This window comes from Sparus aurata, chromosome 9 (genome assembly GCF_900880675.1).
Source record: "Sparus aurata chromosome 9, fSpaAur1.1, whole genome shotgun sequence".
In the NCBI taxonomy this organism is placed as follows: Eukaryota; Metazoa; Chordata; class Actinopteri; order Spariformes; family Sparidae; genus Sparus; species Sparus aurata.
In genome coordinates, this window is record NC_044195.1 from 11870027 (window position 1) to 11890332 (window position 20306).

Consider the following 20306-nt stretch of genomic DNA (forward strand, 5'->3'; position numbering starts at 1 on the left):
GAGTGCCAGTTATGATCTAATGAAGCTTCATTAGGCATGCTGAAAGCTGAGAGCGCCGTATGACAACGGCAATTAGCCAGGATCATAGGCAAAAAATAATCATTAAAAAATACCTCGGCCAAGATTAGCTTTTCACTTAATGACCAATTCATTAGCTAATTGATTTCTTATTAGTTACAGGCAGAGACGACTGTTTGGGGTAGTGGTGCCGGTAATTAACAGCATTTACGCCATTAGTCAATCGCCTAATTTTCCAGGAAAACAACTTTGGAGGGGAGCATAGCTGGAGGGTTAGGGCCATTTGCTTTTTTGCTCCTCCACTGTGTTATCTCTTTAATATCGAGAGGGGAATCATCTTTCAGCTTAGGGGTTGTTAACACACACTAATACCTACTGATTACCCATTCATGTCATGTGACCACGTGTTTGGTGCCCGAATCCATCTGAGCGGAGACGGATGGATGAGGGGATGGGAGGAGGGTTGAGAAAGGTGATGTAATTATAAGAAAAAATATAGTCCATATTTGATTTGACACTTTTTGCAGTATCACATCTGTGCTTGCAGCACCTATAGATTAGGTGTGTCAAATGAATTGAGTGGGAATTAGATTAATTATTGCTCTCAGCTGGTGAGGCTGCTGTGGTCTTCTGAGGGTCTTCTTCCCTCCATCAGACCTGAGTGAATGCAGACAAAAATGGATGGATGAGCAGTGACAGGTGCTCTCTGCCTAAAGCGGCTCACTGAGCTGCTACTAGCAGCTTATAATGACGGTCAGGAGGGGCCGCGTGCCACTGCCAACTAACATGTGAAACAACACAATAAACGTGTGATCTAAAATCATTTTCACAACCCAATCTATTACCAATGATGTTTTCTCATCTCATCACTGAGTGGTCAGAGGATATAAATATGATATCATGACCCTGCAAAGTTCATATTGCGCTGTCATAATTAATGGCTGCTTTTTAATTGAGTGCTTCTGCTAAAAAATGCAATTTCTATTCTTCAACCTTTTTTCATCTGCATCCTTGTCCATCTGACTCTAACACGTTTACCTTTCACCTTCTTCCAGTGTTAAAACCAAGATAAGTCAGAAGATGAGACAAAAATGTGTGTAGGCACTAAAGAACGAATAAGGAACAGTCTAATAATTAATGAATTGTTAATGAGTAGTTCCTGAATTACTGATTAGTACTATATAGTATATAATTAGTAACTAGATAACAGTTTGGGAGAGCCATGCATTAATGCATCATTAGGTAATGGTTACTTAATAAGTATCTGTGAATCAAAATAACAGCTACTTGCATAATGAGTTGTTGCAGTTGGATTATTTATAATTACCCAGGCCCCTCACATTCATCGCAAGGACTTGCAATTCTGTATGGATGGATAGCATTGCACCGAGAAAATAAGCTAATAATTCTCAAATCTCAATAATGAATGGCAACAAAAGAAAATTAAGATGTTGACCTGCCATGTGTGTTGTCAGTTTAAAAAAAGGAAATATATTTTGTCAAAAAAAAGCACGCACTCTTGTTACACGGCTAGCACACTGCTAATGTTAGCTTAATATGCTGTTGAAATATTCGCTTAGAAAAACATATATAAATAGAGCTGTACATTCATCAGTCAGTCAGTAAGCTAGTTCAGTTTTAATGCTTACTTCCTGTGGCGCATAGTGAATACAGTCTGAAAATCTGCCAGAAAAATTACAATTTCAAGGTAATAGGGGCATATTCCTGACTGGGAAAAAATACAGAAGGAAGAGTTTCACATTCTCAACGGAAATAGTGGAAGTTCATGGACTCCAGGTTGATTCACGTATGTACACAGAGCTATGTGGAAACAAGGCGCAAGTACGAATTACCCCTAAATTCCACCAGATCTGTGTTCGGTCTCTGATCCACCACGGCAGTGGAGCTGACAGGTTTCACTCTAGTCTATATGAATATACTTCCACTGGCTCTGCTGCGTTGTGTCTATTCAACGCTACTCTGTTGCAGCTCCGGCAATCTGGACCCTTCCGTAGTAGATACGCAAGGTCTCTATTTTTGCCAGATGCCAAAAAACCACGGCGCATCAATTTAGCCAAATTCAAATGCACAGAGCAGACAGGAAGTCAGACACCGATAGAACATCATAACATCTGGTTACTTGTTCATAATAAAACACTGACAGCAGTGCAAACACTGCGGGATTCCTTGGTCTCGCCACTCCAGCTGTCCGGCAGTGCTGCACCGTGGTCCACTCAAAAGGCAGCCGGTGGGTGTTGACAGACGAAGGAGCACCGAGCAAAACTGTAGCGAGCCGTTCGCACAGGCACATGTGGAATTCTTTGCGCTAGCCATCAAGAGCCACAAACTAGTAACGACTCATTCATTAGTAATGACTTTATCATTAGTTACTCCTGTTGTGCCCCTTCACTAAGCAGTTACTAAGTGGTCCCACATTACCTCTTGATTATCTGACCATTACTCACTGTGTTCACTAACCATGAAAGGGAAGTCTGTTCTCTAGTTACTCATCATTATCTATACAGTTATTATATGAGTCACTCATTAACAATTCATTTGATTAAGTGTCAGATAGTTCCTCGCTCATTCCATGGTAACTACTCACATTCTTGTGCAGCACTTTGTAAAGTGTGACCTTGAGGCCTACAAAAAGTGGACTTGAGTTTTGACTTATGAGTGCAATTCTGGTCTCTGTCTCAGTGAGAGATGAGAAATTCAATCGGATGAGCTGATGGACATCAAAGCCTGCCTTCAGCCAACAGACACAGCCTGCGGCACATGCCAGATCAGTCTTATATACATGCGGGTGTTGGCGTGTCGCAAACGTAATGTAAGTATGTGCACCGTCTCTCAGATGGGGCTTCATGGGGCCTGTCTGTCTGTCCTCTCCTGTCTGATCGCCACATAACACATAAAAACAAGCCTCTTCTTCATGCATCGCCATTCTCATCCTAATCTCCGGCATCTGTTCTCCATTCACCCCCAGCTCCCTGCGCTCTACCTCGCTGTTTTCCTGGGTAGACCCCTCTTCTGTGTTTTACTCACCTTTTTCTTATCCCTCAATCCCCCCTCAAATCCACTCTCTCCCCTTCTGTCTCTCCTCCGTCTCCTCTGTCTGAGCCGGGTCTTGGGCTCTGTTAATTAAATCTAATGAAGTCATCTATCAAGGACTCCTCTTTTCTCAACACCACAACATAAATCACTCTCTGTAAAAGAAGCTATTCCTCTTTCTCCCCTCTCTCTCTCTCTCTCTCTCTCTATCTCTCTCTCTTTCTTTTCCTCTCTCAACCGGTCTTTAATTGTGTGATTGAGAAAGTGTAACATCACTCCATAAAAGCCAGTCTGCCTCAAAAGGCCGTTCTCCGGCTGACACCAGAGGGACCCCTTATAGCCTGCTGTGGCAAGACACGCACATACACACACAAAGCCCAGCAACTTAAAACAGACACTTATTGTAAATGGGCCTCATTGGTCTCTGTAGACGTTGTTAACATGTCTGTGGGATGGTTCCCCTGCCAAGAGGGAACTTGATCCATCTCCACATTTACAAAATTAATTTCTATTACAAGCTGTGACTGACTAACACTGTCCAAATAGGGATTTATTTGCTCCCACAATGCACAGCAGTGACACCGGACCGACTGCTATGCTGCTTGTAGTTTTGTGTAACGCTTCTTCTTCTTCTTCTCCTACTTCTTCTTCTTCTTCCCCGCACGATAAAAAAGAAATTGGACAATTGCGTAAGTAGTATTTTCTTCTTCGGGTCACCCGGGCTGTGTCCCCCTCCGAAGACGATGATGCAAACCTGATGTAACAGAATGTGCACGAGAAGCCCAGACGCATCTAAATAATGTATAAATGATACATCTTGTTAGCCCTGACACGCAGGTTCAGTTGTCTTCTCTTGCACCAAATGATCAATGTCCTCCTATTATCCTCATGCGCTCTCTTCAGTTCCATTCCCCGACTCTCCCCGCCTCTCCCCAGGTCTTTCATGTTGCCCTCTGGGAGCCAAACAAAACATGGTTTTCTACTGCAAATAAGGAGCTAAAACACCATGTGATCAGCCATGAATTATTTGAACGCTATTGATTTGTATAAATTGTTGCATTTCCCTGGAGTGCCTCATCACCAGAACAATAGTATCTTCATAATACTCTCTTTTTTTTGGGGGGGCACAAATGAGAGGAGATGATTTTTTTAGGGAGATGCTAGTAATTAATGAGAAGATTTTACCTGGAGTGCAAAATAGCTTGTTAAAGAGAGAGAGAGGGAGTTTGTATTCGATTTCCACACATCGTCAGTGGATTACAGTGTTTTCCCTGCAAATCCGCGCTGCATTTAAGGATATAATGTCAATTTCATGCCTCTTTTTTTTTTTTTTTTTTTTTTTCTTCTCCTCAGCAAGAGGCCCCGGTGCCCTGTGGGTAGATAGCAGTTAGAGAATAACAGGGAAAAATAACAATGCAAAAAGGAGAACCAACATATTCCCAGAACAATCCCAGTCGAGAGTGAGCTAATGTTCAGCACATTGTGGTATTTTCATGTAGAATTTTTTTCCTCGTTTTTTTTTTTTTTTTTTTTTGCCCCGAAAGCCTCATTTAGATGGCAGACAAGGCTTTTGAACACAGAACAGCCTGTAGTCTCCGTGGACCGCTGCAGCACTGGAAAAAAAAAAAAAAAGGACCTAAATGAAGGCACCAGACAATGTAACAACCAAGAGATCCCTGCACCCCGCAGACAAGCCAGAGGAGTCTAATAAACAAACACACAATCACTGCCATTAACATGGATGCAAGATAAAAATCCTCCTCCGCCTCGCAGGGAAAGGTTTGAATTTATCTACCAGGGGAGGAATCCAATTTTCTGATTCCTGCACATCTGTACGGCATTGGTGAATCAGATTCAAGTGTACCGCTTTATTGCGTTTTCTCTGCTCTGCTCCCCTGTCCCTACAGTATGGGATGATGATATTTGGAGATAAGCGCTGCTCTAAAAGAGGCTTTATGGTCATGGAAATGATGTTAGAAGCTAGAGGTGCATTCGTCGCTTTTTTTAAGTTCAATTTTCCAAAACTCACTCTGCTCTCTGGCGGCCAAGTACAACACTTAGACAATCACATCTGTCATATGTTATGATTTGACTGAAGCAAGGCGCAGAGACATGAGCATGGTGCGCAAGTGAAAAAAACACACATTTTTTTTTGTATTATTTTCCCATCTCTGTTTTGTACGCATGTCATTTGTAATTCATAAATATGCACAACCACCCCCCCCCCCCCCCTCTCATCCTTTGACTTGTTTTGATGGCTCAGTTTTAAGTAATGAAGTGATTTAGTTGTTGGCTCCTTTCAGAAGTGGGAGAGAAAAAAAACAAATTCTTGGCAGATTTCCAGCAGCTGAGGTCTATATTTAGGATCACCGTCCCTCCTCACACGAGGGATTAACAGGTTCGAGCAGCGTTGTGGCATTTATTCTGAGGACGCACCTCTAAATCTGAGAACTGGCAGGATTAGAGGGGGTTTGAGCCCTCGCAGGCCACAGAGCACAAACACAGCTGTGCTCTCATATCTGACATGCGAACGTGTGAATCTGATGCCTGATCAATGGGGGCAACACAATCCTAATCTGTTTATCGCTTTGCATTGCTACAGTATGTCCCCCACTTTCTCTCCCTCTCCTACTGTTTCTCTACCCTCCCTCTCCCTCTCCTTCCCCTCTCCCTCTCCCTCTCCCTTTCCCTCTGTCTCTGCTCTCCTCCAGCCAGCGCAGACTCATTTAAGTCTGCTGATGTCTTGATAATGTTCCAAAGCCTTCACAAGCAGGTAGAGGAGGAATTCCTCAGCTCCCCTAATTAGCAGTAAACGGACGATCAGGGCCCAAGTAGGTTTATGAGCAGTAAAAAGACAGTGCTCGTCACCTCCTGCTACTCACTGGGAGCGATATTTCACTTGTAACCCAATGTTAGGAAACCTGAAGTCTACTTAGCACTCAGCATTTTCCAAATAGATTCAACAGTGTGGACAAAAGACAAATTCATCTATGTTTTTTTTTCTTCTTTTTTTTTTCCCTGAGCCGGTCGGTTGAGCTTTGTTGATTATCTGCTTTCGGTTGTTCAATTTATTTGATTTACCAGTGAGGCAGAACAGCTGTTGTGCAGTGTATATAAACATGAGCGTGCAAAAGTGGTGCTGCCAATGAGAGTGAAAATGAGGAAGATAATTTTAGTGGACCACATCAAAGCTGATGACCTGAAGTGAACACACAATATTAGGGGGGGAAAAAAGGACATACATACTGTTAAATAATTGAATTTGCATTTTCTGGACATTAAGGGGAGCTAAAAAATACAGAAAGATGACCATTGGAATTTCATAATAATAATAATAATAATAATAATAATAATAATAGATATAATAATAATAATAGATATAATAATACTTGTGATGATGACGTTTTCCTGCTTGAATTATTATTGATCAGTGCATTTACACACCCCATTTTCTGTCCACTAACAACAGCAACAATGTTAATAAATAATCAGCTGAATAATTAAATATAACATGTCTGTGTTTTTTTTTTTTTTTTCGGGCGCGCACGTGCAGTGTTGGGGGAGGAGGAGTGGGTGCTGGGATCGCGGTGAGCTGAGCAGCATGTGAAAATATGATTGAGGCCCCTTTAAGAGTTTTTTTTTTTTGGCCACTAAACTGTAGCGACACCAGTGTTGGTGCGTAAAGAGCATCCATCCTGGATTCTTCTTCTGATATTCCTCCAGGCTGCTGCTGATTGGACACCACGTGCCTCGAGTCTGCGAGATTACACGTTTTTTTTGTTTTTTTTTAAATCTTCAGAAAAGATTTGACTGGAAAAAAAAAAAAATCCACCGTTGCTGCTGGCGTCCCAGGATGAAGTGAAAAGATAAAATAATAATGTTATAGAAATAAGAAATAAAATGGAAGGATACGTTTTTGCTACACGCGGTTATTTTAATTGGGCGCTGTGTTCGTCACTCGTATTCTCGTATTAAACATGCAAAGCCTATAGGCCTTCTGGCGGTATGTTTTCCGTTATTATTCTGGATGAATATTTTGTTGCTCTGAAGAATTGTAAATGAGCTCTAGTGTTGGGTACACCGTTCAAAACACAACACGTCAACATGTCCTATCTTCATAAACGCAGTTTGGTAACAATACATTTAATTCCACTGTTTGATGAAAATCTTTTTTTTGTTATTGTTATATTCTGATATTTTTACTCATTTAAAACGACCACCGAGCAAATAAAGATAAGTGATCTCTTTATTGCACGCAGATGTCGTGCGTAAAAAGTTAAGACATTTCCATTAATTCCATTTTTTTTAAGGGGAGCCTCCAGTTGGTGGGATTATTTCGTTACACGCATGTGCGCCTTTTTTGTAAACGCAACTTTTTATTGCGGGATGATATCGAGGCACGCGACAGGGGAGCGCAGATTTGCGTCTTAAAGAGGATTTAGGTCTATTAACAACAAAAGGCGCAGTTCATGGCACCAGGGAGAGACCTCGGCTTGTGCGTCAGCCGCAGTGATGTGGAGCGGGGCTCACTGATAAATGGAGAGACATCAAACCGAGTCATTAGAGAGCTGAGATATGAGACTTTCACAGTGGCGGGCCGCTCAGGGCGGCGGACCCAGGGGATCACACTCCTCTCCCGGCCTTTTGTGTTTGTGTGCTGGACTGATGAACGACTGAGATAACGTCGAGCCATTATGGGCTCACTTATTCCCATGAAAAGCCTGTAAATAGAGGGAACATTTTTTCACTGCTGATATCTATTGATTTGTTGCCCATATTTGTAACCGGAAACCACAAAGGGTTTACAAGTGAATACTCAGATGGGACCCGAATTTATAACAGCCCTAATATTAATTACAGCGCTGTCATTGTGTGTGCTGTGTGTGTTGGTTGCTGTTAACTGCTGGCTACTTTCCCTCATTAGATCCAGTTTGTATTTTTGATTCATGTGAATATACAGAAGGCAGGGAGAGCTGAGAATAAATAAATAATAATAATAATTTCTTAAAAAATGCCTTTTAAATTGGCAAGAAATACGAACTTGTCCTGCACGAAAATCTGTGGAGGATAAGAGTTGGAGCCTAATTAATTAAAAATTATATTGGAGATTTATTGGGACGTGTCCAAATATTATAAGATATTTATTTTTTAAATGAATGGATTAATATTGAATTCTGATTTGATATCGTTGAATCTGTCGTGCCTGTGCGCTCAGGATCGCGCCCTGACTCCACATCAGAGGAGTTTAAGTCCAATCAGCTGATGCACCAGAGGTTATAGGTGGGGACCTGCGGACCGGAGTCGTGCGCTGATTAGCCTTCAAACATATTTGTCAACTCAACAAACGCCAAAAAAAAAAAAAAAAAAAAAAAAAAGAAAAAAAAGGAAAAGAAAAAGAAATCAATCAAGAGGCTACCCCACAAACACGCGCCTCTCTATCTCCTAATCGCGTTAATTAAATGTTGCGCCGAATTAATTAGACATAACAGCCATATACAGCCTCCTCACAGGACTGAGCCACCGTGGGCATTTTTAATGACCCCGTAATTCAATTAACCGCCTCCATCAGCTCCATCATTGATTTGTGGAAGAAGAAGAAGACGACGAAGAAGAAGAAGAAGAAGAAGAAAAAAAAAAGCTGCTGAAAGTTGAATTCTGCAAAGTCGAGCCGGCCTGTAATTGCTCAAGACACAGAGATCGGAGGGGGGAGACGGGGTGGGGGGGCTGGGCTGAGGTGGCCGTGTATAAATAGTGTGCTCTCAAATACACAGTCACAACAGCAGGAGTGATCTCACCTCCCTCTCCACCCCTTCTATCTAACGCTGCTGCCAGCCTCCGAACACACACAAAAAAAGGAGAGAGCGTATCCGCGAGCAGTGCTGGTGTTACACAGAAGACGGCGAGGTAACACACACACACGCGCACCGACACATTCACGGTGGATTTCCCCGACCAGGACCACTAACTGAGCCGCAGAGCCGACCATGGAAGAACTTACGGCATTCGTGTCGAAATCTTTCGATCAGAAAACCAAGGAGAGCAGCAAAGAGAGTATCACGTACAGGGAAGTTTTAGAGAGCGGCTTGACGAGGGCGAGGGAGCTGGGCAGCCCGGAGACAAACCTGCAGGACATAGCGGAGGGCAACCACTGCCCGGTGCATCTGTTCAAGGACCACGTCGAGCTGGAAAAGGAGAAACTGAAGGAGTTTAATGTTTCGAGGGCGACAGAGGGTGAGGCTTTGTTTTATTTTTTATATATATATATATATATTTTTTTTATAAAGAGAATGCTCCGTATTGTATTGGGAGAGTGTCTCAAGTTCAGTTGTCTTGCATCGGCGCGACGGTTTTCTTTTTTTGTTTTTTTGTTTTTGGCGAATGTCTCCAAATCCGTGCGTAAAAAAAGGGAGTTGTGTTTACGCTCTTAGTTTGAGTACATTTTACAGAGTTACAACACGTTATTCTGTCGTTTCGGTGATTATTTCGCAGAGCAGGAGGCGGGCCCCTCCGTCTGATCGGGCGCTTTAACTATTTGAGGAATGTTTTTCAGACATTCCGTGTTTGGTGATGAGAAAAAAAATCACTACCGTGTGTGTGTGTTTGTGTGTGTGTGTGTGTGTGTGTGTATTTTAACAACAGAATTTTCTTTTGTTTTCATTGTGGTGTTTAATGCGAAGTTTTAATGGCAAGTTCGCATTTTGTTCCAACACGAAAATACTGAGTGTAATCCTACAGGAAGCATTCCCTCCTCCACTTTATTTTTCCTTTTTTTTTTTTTTTTTTATCTGTTAAGCAATTGCATGAATTCCCGTTGACTTCTTCTATTACATTCGGCCTTATTTACTGCTGTTCAGATGTAGTGTCCCTATAAAAAAAGTATAACCTGTAGGGTCGTCGTCCTCCTGTAGAATGTGCACCTAGAAGTCACACTTTGAGCTCCTGTGAATTGGAAATTTTTTTGCAAGTAAACACTCTCTTAAAAACGGATCCCCTTTAAAAAAAAGAGGCTTTTTTTAAATATATCAATTCCACAAAAAGTACAGTCTCGCAGCAGGACAGGCCTCTTTTCACCCAGCAGTCAGATAGTGGGCTGTGGGCACAGTTTTGAGACATTTAGTGAGTAATTTTAACTCGCTTCTATATTTATCCTGTCTCAGGAGCAAGAAAGGGTCAGCATTGTGCTGTATTATTTTGCCTTATGCAAGAGACTGCGTGTTCCCTCTGTATGTGTGTGTGTGTGTGTGTGTGAGTGTGTGTGGGGTGGTGGGGGGGATTAATTTGATAAGATTTTTACATAACATTGTGTATAATATTGAATGACTTTCAACCGTGGAGGGGGAAAAAAAACAAACAAATTGTGAGTGAACGGGCCAGTGAGTACAGCAGTTGTCAAGTGTGTTACTGATGATAACACACTGATAATACACACATCCGCCACACTGACAGCCGTGCAGCTTATTGTGCTGCTTGACAAACGCGAGGAAATTTTAAGGTTTGATTGTAAATCTAAACTAAATGTTTCTGGTAGAATTATTAAAAAAAAAAAAAAAAAAAAAAAAAAAAAAATCTATAGCCTGAAATAACCTCGGTCTGTTTCACGGAGCGAGTAATTAGGCCTAAATCTTGTCCGTTTAGCCGAGGCTTAATGTGCTGCCCTTTAAATCGCTTATAGGCTTACATGCCATGTATTGACTGATTTACTTTTATAACGGCACTGACATTACACACCGACTTATGGAGGCTGGAAACGCAGCCACGGGCCTCTCCCTCTAGAAAGCGAAAGGCTGTGTAGTGTGTGTATGTGTTTGTGTTGTTGTTGTTGTTGCCAAAATTGCCAGGCCTTAGGCCCCTCACAGGGCCCGGTGTGTGCCATGGGGGGCCCCCGGTAATGTCCATGTGTGATGAGCGTAAGACAGGAGAGCGAGGCGGCGTTGTGTCTGTGTCACTGCGAGGGGAGGCGTAAAGGCCAGCATTTGAACGCCGTCTTTCTTCTCTGTTCTTTCTCCCAACCGTGGGGCCGTGTAACAGGGATATACGAGTGTAAGGAGAAAAAGGAGGACGTGAAGTCGGAGGACGAGGACGCACAGGGCAAACTGAAGCAGCGAAGGAGTCGCACTAACTTCACCTTGGAGCAGCTCAACGAGCTGGAGCGGCTGTTCGACGAGACGCACTACCCGGACGCCTTCATGAGAGAGGAGCTGAGCCAGCGGCTGGGACTGTCCGAGGCCAGAGTGCAGGTGAGGATCCCCTCCTTCTCCCTCTCCTCCTCCTCCTCCTTCTTCTTCTCCTTATTTTATTTCTTTCTTTCACTTATCTGACTCCAAACGGCGCTAACACCGGCTGCTGTGTGAGCAACAAACAAGCATCGATGTTTTTCTCCCAGTATTCCTGCAGGGACGGGGAGTGTGCCTGCAGCGTTTACACCGTCCTGATCTGTCAGTGACAACGCTCCTGCTGTTTTGAAGTATTATTAGTAGTATTAGTACGGCGCTGTGTACCGTCAGGAGGTGCTCAGTGGCGTGGACGGGCCACGTTGGAGTTTTGTCAATGGTGTGATCAGGCCCTTTATTTACGCACCGGTGCTCTAAATAAGAGACGACCATAAAACAATAAAATGGTGCCACGTGCAAAAGATGTTGCACGTTTTTTCTCTCCCTGATAAATCCGTAAAATCATTCATCTTAAAATTACGTGTTCGGCCTATAAATAGATTACAATCACGCCCCCCCTTGTTATTTTCTTCCTTATTAATCCAGGTGGCAGAATTTGGCGCTGATAATGTTTTTGAGCTTGTGACATTAATACAAGACATACTGCGTGGGGCTGGATGTCATGTTTATAACATGTTTAAAGAAAGCTTTTCCTCACGTTTCTGTGTGCGATACAAGAGACGAGGGTGTGTGTGCGCGCGGCAACCTGGAAAACAAATTAAAAGCAAAATGTCAAGAGCTCATTAGTCTGCAGGCAGGATGCCCTCCTAACAAGGCAGCGAGCGTGAGACAGAAACGATGGCTCCCACCCTTAAATCTGAAAATCTTCTTAAAATATCCCTGTTGGGATTTATTAAGCGCCCGTGGTATACTCACTGGTGGGTTTATTTGAACTTTATTGCAATATTATTTCTCATTCTTCGTGGTGTCTTAATATTCCTGAGGGGGAGTCGCAGCTCCACTGTGACAGCTGGGTAAAATTCTACACACACACACACACACACACACACACACGCGCGCGCACACAAAATCGTCTGCACGATCACAGCGGATTTTTTCACGATTTGCAGACTCACTGATTGAAACGAAGTCACATTTAGACTGAATATTCAATCAAGTGTGTGTGTGTGTGTGTGTGTGTGTGTGCGCGCGCGCCTCTATGTGCTGCTGACAAGTAGTTAAAATAAAGATTAAGAAAAAGGCCCTCAGCTCCAGAGACGTCAGTGCTCTCAGACAGTTGCAGGATGCTGTAAGTCACCCGGGATGTATCCACCTCCTGAACCTGCAGCAGCAGGCCTGTACAGCCAGCAGCCTGTGGACTCCTACGATCCCAGCAGCCATGGGGGACATTCGAGAAAAAAAAAAAAAAAAAAAATCCCAACCAAACCAATGATTAAAATGAATGAAGAGGCTGAATGGCTGCTTCGGGGGTGTGTGTGTGGGGGGGACGCGCTCTTATGTCAACTCGTATCCCTCCTCATTTTCTTTGTAATATCTGCCATTGGCTTGATGTAGTGTCCCCATAAAAACAGATTAGAAATAACTCAATTCTGGCCCAACTCTGCTGCTGTTCAGCCATCTAATCGGATGAATCAGACCCATCATAGAGCTTTTATAAGCCCACCGACTACCGTTCGGAGCTACCGTCAGTAGATCTAATGCGGGATAGCATTACAACTACCACTAATAAAGTTTATTGAAATAATTGATGGTGTGAATATGGCTAGATGTGCGTTGCATTTTTGTTCTGACCGTGAACGCACCCAACGCGTTGATTGCCTCCCTTTGATAATACAAAGCATCTGAAAATAAGTCTCGTTTTTTTTTTTTTTTTAAAGGCCCCTTTTACGCACGGGGGACACGTTTCCTCCAGATTTAGTGGGAGTGAAGTGCAGCAGGGCTGTTGCAGGCTGCGAACCTGCGCTCCGAGCAGCTGTCAATGAATCTAATTGAAAGTTATGAGAGCTTGGTGAGGAGCAGGCAGTAATTCGGTTAGGACTAATATCTTTGGGTTTCTGGCGCGCTGCTAAATTAAATGTCATTATTCACTGTCTCTATTAAAAAATCAAAAAGGAAATGAGATTAGGGTATTTGTGAAGCGCATCATTGAGTGGCCCTTAATGAAGAAATAACTGTCTGAACCAGTGTAGTTCACTTTGCTTAACATACTGGCACGTAATTGGAATTGATCTCGGGCCCGTCTAATATTAGCCTTGATTTATCTGAGGGATCACTGTGCGTCTATGCAAAATCACCTGGGATTTTTCACAAACACCTTTTTCTACCACCATTTACCGCTGCACAGCTGATAACACACCGCCTCTACACCCGTGACCATTTATAATGTGTGCCTTTATTTATATATTTGTAGTAGGAATAATAATAATAATAATAATAATAATAATAATAACAATGATAATAATAATAATGTAATTTGATTGATAAAAACAAACACACACGTACAGTTGGGCTTTCCAAATCTCGTATTTTATTTTGAAAATATCCCTCTCGTATAGAATATCTGCAGGCTCGGTTTTTGAGGACGTTTTTATTTCCAGGTCACTTTTCCCTCGCCCGCCGCTCGTCTCTGCTCTCTTCTATCTGTCGGACACTCGCTCAGCCGGCCCTGTTGTTGCAGTCCCGTCGACGCCGCGCTGAGCGCCGATCCACGCGGCTCAAAATGGCTCCGCCGCGGCACCTTGAGACCGATGGTGGTGATGATGATGAGGGGGATCATCATCATCAGTCTGCGCCCTCTGTGGTCCTGCGACCGGCCGCTAATTTCGCATCTGTAAATGATAATCGTTGCGGGGGTCGGAGGGGAGGGGAGGGGGGCTGACGTTATTCACCGAGGCAAATTAGGTTGATGATGATTAACAATAGGCCGCAGCCTGCAGCCCGCAGCTTCACACACACGCAGCAAATTGGACGGTGCTTAATGAAAGTCCTTTTTTTTTTTTTATTTAATTTTTTTCTTTTTTATCTCATCATAAGATTCCTATAATATTACCACAGTGACTGTGAGGCTGTGGCAGCTCACTCAGTCTATGATCTTTTTTTTTTTTTTTTTAGTATTTTATGATCCAACGCCATAATGCCCCTTTAAAAATTCACTGTGAAGCTAATTATCATATTTATGCCAGCCTGTGTTTTTGATTTATGATTTTCCTGTGTGCAGGCTATTTATGTTATTTTTTCCATTTTTCTTTTGTTTATTCTCACTTTATTTAATCCCATAAGAAAAAAAAACTGTATGCACATCCTACACATAGCTCTTTATTTGTGTCCTACTAATGAAACATTATTTATAGCCTACAAATGAATCTTTTATTTTTCAATTACATTGTTTTTTTTGTTTTTTTTTACATCAACAGCTAACACACAATTTAATTTGCTCATATGTTACCTTCCCATAATATTTATTTTTATTGGTTACAAATAGGTGACCTGTCCATAAATGATAGTATTATTAGAAAAGCATCTCATATTAGAATTAAAAGGACATCAGTTACTTGTTTTGTGTGTGCTAAAAACTCAATTTAACGTGTTTTCCTTAATGTCATTTGCTTTTTCAATTGTAGGTCTGGTTTCAGAACAGGAGAGCAAAATGTCGAAAACAAGAAAACCAGATGCACAAAGGTAAATGCTGCTTTTTTTTTTCTAAAATAACCCTTTGAATGAACTTATTTTTATTTTCCTTTTTTTCCGTTGTTATTTTCAGTTTGACAATTTTACACATTTTAAAGCTGAAACAAGAACAAAAAAAACAAAAACCTTTGACCTCCCCATCTCACATAACAACAACTGTCTGGCTGTCTGACAGACATCTTTCCCTTCTCTCCAGGTGTTATTCTGGGCAGCGGCAGTCACCTCGACGCGTGCAGAGTAGCACCCTATGTCAATATGGGTGCCCTCCGGATGCCCTTTCAACAGGTAGGCCACGTTCCTCTGTGAGCAGCAGCTGGCAATGCTTGAAAGAAATGTAAACGTGTGATATGTAACATGCAATCTGGGAAAAGGGACTTAGGCAGAATTAAATGTAGAAAAGTCAAAAATGTAGAAAAAGATGATTACTCAGCACATTGTGATGCAGCGGTGAGACACCTAAAGGTCAAAGTGAGCGAGGTAGAGCCTCGTGCATGTAGCTGTTGTGGTGCGATCAGAGGCAGAGCAGGCCTTCTATATCTGTACACTCAGATGAATCTATAGGCCATGTGCAGCTATTAGACACAAGTGATGAGAGACTGTGTGTGTGTGTGTGTGTGTGTGTGTGTGTGTGTGTGTGTGTTGGAGAGGGAGCTCCGACCTCAGTGCACCTTTCACCTCCTGACTGTGTGGAGAGGGTCGGGCCGTACAGGGAGACAGGGAGAGGGGAGGTGGACAGACATCTGATCCGCCGCTATCTGCTTTGCGTCCCGGCTGCCGTGTTTGTCTGCTTGACCCCCGTGAAATGCAAGCGGCCTAATTAAGCCAACATTTCAGCAGGCGCGAGCACATAAAAGAGATGATGAAAGCGGGGAATGGAGTGGGCTCTGATGGATATTGGCGTTGAGCTGCACTGGCAGGGGTGGAGGCTTGAGGCCCAGCGTACCGAGATAGGCTTCGCTGTTTGAGGTTGAAACAGGCGGCGCGCACAGGGGCCGCGCTGACACTGCAACGCAGAATCCGCATTTAAGAACCGGTGAATGGGTGTTGGTTGGATGGGTAAGGTGCAGGCAGAGGTCTGAGGGTCGAATCCGGCCCGAAAAACCTTCTCATCCTTCTTCAGTATCAACAAACAAGCACAGACAAAAAGTCAAAAATCAATCCTAATAAACAAAAAGACCGTGACAACTGCGGGTGTGTGTGAGGATTCAAATAAGACACACACACACACCCTAATGCGCAGGCACGTCAACTGTCCACCACCTGTTTTTGTCAGGAGTGGATCAGATTCTGTTATGTCCCCTAAAACACTCCACGGAATCAAGTTTCCACTGCTTGAATCAGAGGTAATTGCATGATACATTTGGAAATGATCAGCCGCAGCCACAGTTTGTTGGTGGAGGAGATATGTGGAAACGCTTGTTGTTTGCAGGAGGTTTTTGTTTGGATGCCACTGCGGCGCTGCCGAGCAACCGTAGATTTGCGGTCCAAATTAATTTTCCCTTTCATTTAACAACTTAAGTCATTTTCGGTATTTTTAGGAAGATACGAAAGGAGGGAGAGTGAAAGAAAATAACATTTAGTCGGGCTAAAACTTTGACTTGAAATGGGTTCTATTTTGGTTGGAGAAGAAAGCATGAAATACTTGAGTTTTCCCACTTCTTCCTGTGGCGTTTGAAACACATGAGAAATGGCAACAGGCTCAGCCTGCTCCCTCTGAAGTGAGTGGATGCTTAATTTTCACCTACTTCTCATAAAATAATTGCCAAGAATGTGAAAACTGATATTCTATGCTCCTTATGGTTTCTTTTTTTCCCTTGACTCAGGAATATGTCTGGATAAATATTTATAACTCCAAATATGTGAATATCTTTTTAGTGCAAAATTGTTTATTTATGCAATTGAATACATAATCAGGATAACAAGACTGCATATTTCCAAGGGTATAACCGAGTCCTCAGTCTGAATTAAACAAATCTGTTCTGGGTCCTAGAAAGACTTTGATTCTAGACGATTAAATTGGATGTGGTGTCTGAGAGCAATGTATGATTCATTAACTTGTAGAATAGCTGACATGAAAAAAGGGCTAAAGCGCAGAGTGCAGCCCTTAACTATTTTCTTAGAAAACACACTGTAAGCAACTGCTTTGAGGGGGTAAAATTTGAGGTGGAATTTAATAGTGTCAGACTGTGAAACCTAAATCCTCACACACACACACACACACACACACACACACAGCCAGAGGAGCCCACGCTGACTAACATTGTGTTTCGCTCTCCTGCAGGTCCAAGCCCAGCTCCAGTTGGACGGGGTCACCCACTCCCACCCTCACCTGCACCCTCACCTGGCCGCTCACGCTCCCTACCTGATGTTCCCGCCCCCTCCCTTCGGACTACCAATCGCATCGCTCGCCGACTCGGCCTCTGCGGCAGCGGCTGTGGCAGCGGCTGCCAAAAGCAACAGCAAGAACTCGAGCATCGCCGACCTGCGACTCAAGGCAAGAAAACACGCCGAGGCTCTGGGACTCTGACCCCACCGGGCTGCCCCTCCGCTCGCCTGATGCCCATAATCGCCTCTCACACAAGACTGAGCCTGTGAAAGGGCCGTGACACTCACAGCTAAAACTAAACTAAACAAAAACACTGAGTGAGAATGAAAGAGAGGAACACATACAGAGAAGGGGGGAGAGAGAGTGTGTGTGAGAGAGAAAAGGGGGGAGAACAGTGGAGGAAGAAAATTAAAAAAAAAAAGGAGGGAGCGAGAAAATTGTCACAAAACCAGCTGCCAAAACAAACCACTTGTAGAGAACGGTAATTAAATACCAATGAAATCACCTTTTACTTTTCGCCCCAACAGGCAGGACTTCTGCGGGGCCAGTGGCTCAGTCCACTCCAGGCACAGATCACATCCCAAGGACCGTACAAACACATGTGGATGTCTGTCTGAGGGCCGGGCCGGGGCCCGTCAGACCAGAAGATGTTAGAACAGACTGGCAGGGCAGCAGCAGGGCCAAAAGCCGAGCCTCGCTGACGCTGGCTGTCGCCATGTTGACAATGCAGAGGGGTTGAGCATGGGGGGAAAAAAAGACCCAAACACCACCTCATCGAGGCATTGGAACAGCTCTCACCTTTACACTCCGACCCTCCCCGCCCTCACCCTAGAAAAAACGAAGAAAAAAGAAAATATGAAAAAAAGGCCATATTTGTCTCCAACCACTGTGTTCCCTGCTGCTGCCAAGTGCATGAGCTCTAATGGAGGAGCGTTGTGGGACTGGCCTCTATTCACACCTGACATACACGCTCGACAGCTGTTTTTAACACTGCCATTCTACATGCCCACGACACCCCCCCCCTCTCTACACCGACAACGGTCTCCATTACAGTTTGATACCCTTCTTCTTAAGGACTTGTGCTGTAACAAAAAGCAACAACTCATGTTTTTCCTTTGCTGCAGACGTTCCTCTGTGTTGCCGGGCACGTGACGGCGAGACGTTTTCTCCTCGCGACGTGCTCTCTCCCTCTGTCTTTATTACTTTCTGTTTATTGTGTTGTATCCCGGGTAAAGAAGTGAAGATAGCCTTTGCACTTCAGGTCTTGTATGTTGGGTTGTTTTACAAATGGCACTACAAGCAGATACTACTTTGCTAGTTGAAAAAAGGGGGGAGGGGGATTTGATATTGTCATGTGATCAGCAAAAGGGACATGATCTTGGATAAAGGGTATACATGCGTTTGTTTTTTTTTCTTCTTCTTTTTTTTTGTAATTCTGAAAATAAGAAGAAAGCATCAGTCAAACTGAAATGCAATGGTGTGCAGTTTAAGTGCAATACTGTAAATAGCAAAAAAGTAAAAACAGCTAGCAGTTAATCCTCAACGATAAAGAGACCCCAACGGTTATTTTTGTTCGCTTTCTCTTTCTCACGCACTGTCAGAGTGTTGAATTCCTTTGCCAAACTTTATCTACAGCAGCGTTTATTTTATTGAGTTTCGAGGAAAGTCACTCATCACCAGGTGCCATATCCAAACGTTACACCGCCTGTGTATTCAAGCAGTTTTGTACACATCCTGCTGCAGTCGTCCTCTTGTTGAGGAAAACACGAGCACATTTTTTGGGATGCTGCAGAAATTGGGGTCCGGTTCGAAAATGATTTTAAAAAATCTCGACATTATGAAGAATATTTCCGATTGTTGGGAATGTTTCACGATCAGCGTTTTTAAATCCAAACCAAGCAGTTGTTTACAATATGATTAGCTTAATTCTGCATGTTATGTGTGACATCTCCATCGATCATTTTTCCAAATAATTCAGACTGTGTTTTTTTGTTTGTTTTTTTTTTTTTTTTACAAATTTTATCCGGGCATCAGCAGAACATTGGGCTTGTTTTGGATTTCAAAGATGATGGTTATTATGTTTTTTTTTTTCAACTCTTCAACACTGCTGTCAGAGCTGCGCCAAACGTGTAGATCTGTCTGAGCTCTACGTACCTCTAACAGTCTCCAAAAAACACCTTTTCTCTGTTCACAGACCTCCATTTAGAATCGTTTATCTATGTCTCCATTTTAAATTAAACATATTGGTGTTTTATTTATTATTATTTTGTCTGAAAGTTTATGAAAGATGAAATAGTTGAACTACAAGTGTACATTTTTACATGGCTTTGCATTTATTTTTGTATGTTTTTTTTTTGTTTTTTTAAGTGTTCAATTTGAATTAGGAGGTGTGGCTGTAGTGCATTGTTTGCCTAAAAGAGAGAAAAAGAAAAAAAAAAAAAAACATGTAGCGTGTCCGAGTTTACAAACATTTCAGGGACGGTTGAACTGAACAATACTCCATGGAATTTGTTGTACCCATTAAAAAAAAAAAAGATTATCATTTCATATGCAAGCATGCCTAAACATGAATCATCGTACGGTTTGTTTTTTCCCCTTTTGATTCACAAAATATGAATGTACATCTTGTACAAGTAAACTATCAATAAAGTTATAAATATTTGTACTTTGAGTTTTAAGGTGATTTTGCGACTTGTTAAGAGACGACGATCCCCGTCAGTGACCTGCTAAAACACAACTAGCCACGGTTTGGAGATAACAGCAGCAGTCGGGGTTGATCCCCCTCCCTCGTGCTCTCTGCGTGCTCATGCTCACCAACTGTCTCAACCTGTGGATCAATATCAATATCAGCCTCGACTTGACATTCGCATATACACTCCATGTCGGGCTGGCCCAGCTCATCGCATCCAATCTGAGCGGCGCATCGGCCGCGGAAAATTGAGCTGCTATAAAATCCAGATGCAGCCAGAATTCGCAGGAGCCCCCTCATGCGCGGTCCATCTCCCTGCCCGTGTTCGTCAAAATGACACGGATAGGATTGGTATGGAAAGTGG

General features: G+C 43.0%; 1 protein-coding gene across 2 annotated transcripts; it reads left to right on the forward strand.

Annotated features, from left to right (window-relative positions):
* Nucleotides 1-8806: 8806 nt before the first annotated feature.
* On the forward strand, nucleotides 8807-19918 carry shox (shox homeobox). 2 transcript variants are annotated; one of them, XM_030429337.1, is made up of 6 exons: nucleotides 8807-9300; nucleotides 11098-11306; nucleotides 14861-14918; nucleotides 15103-15212; nucleotides 17209-17421; nucleotides 17781-19918. In XM_030429337.1, the coding sequence occupies exons 1-6, from the start codon at nucleotides 9054-9056 to the stop codon at nucleotides 17868-17870; spliced, it is 927 nt and encodes a 308-aa protein (XP_030285197.1). In that variant the 5' UTR covers nucleotides 8807-9053; the 3' UTR covers nucleotides 17871-19918. The 2 variants fall into 2 exon arrangements, with proteins under 2 accessions (XP_030285197.1, XP_030285198.1); XM_030429338.1 differs by having other exon boundaries at nucleotides 8808-9300; nucleotides 15124-15212.
* Nucleotides 19919-20306: the final 388 nt, after the last annotated feature.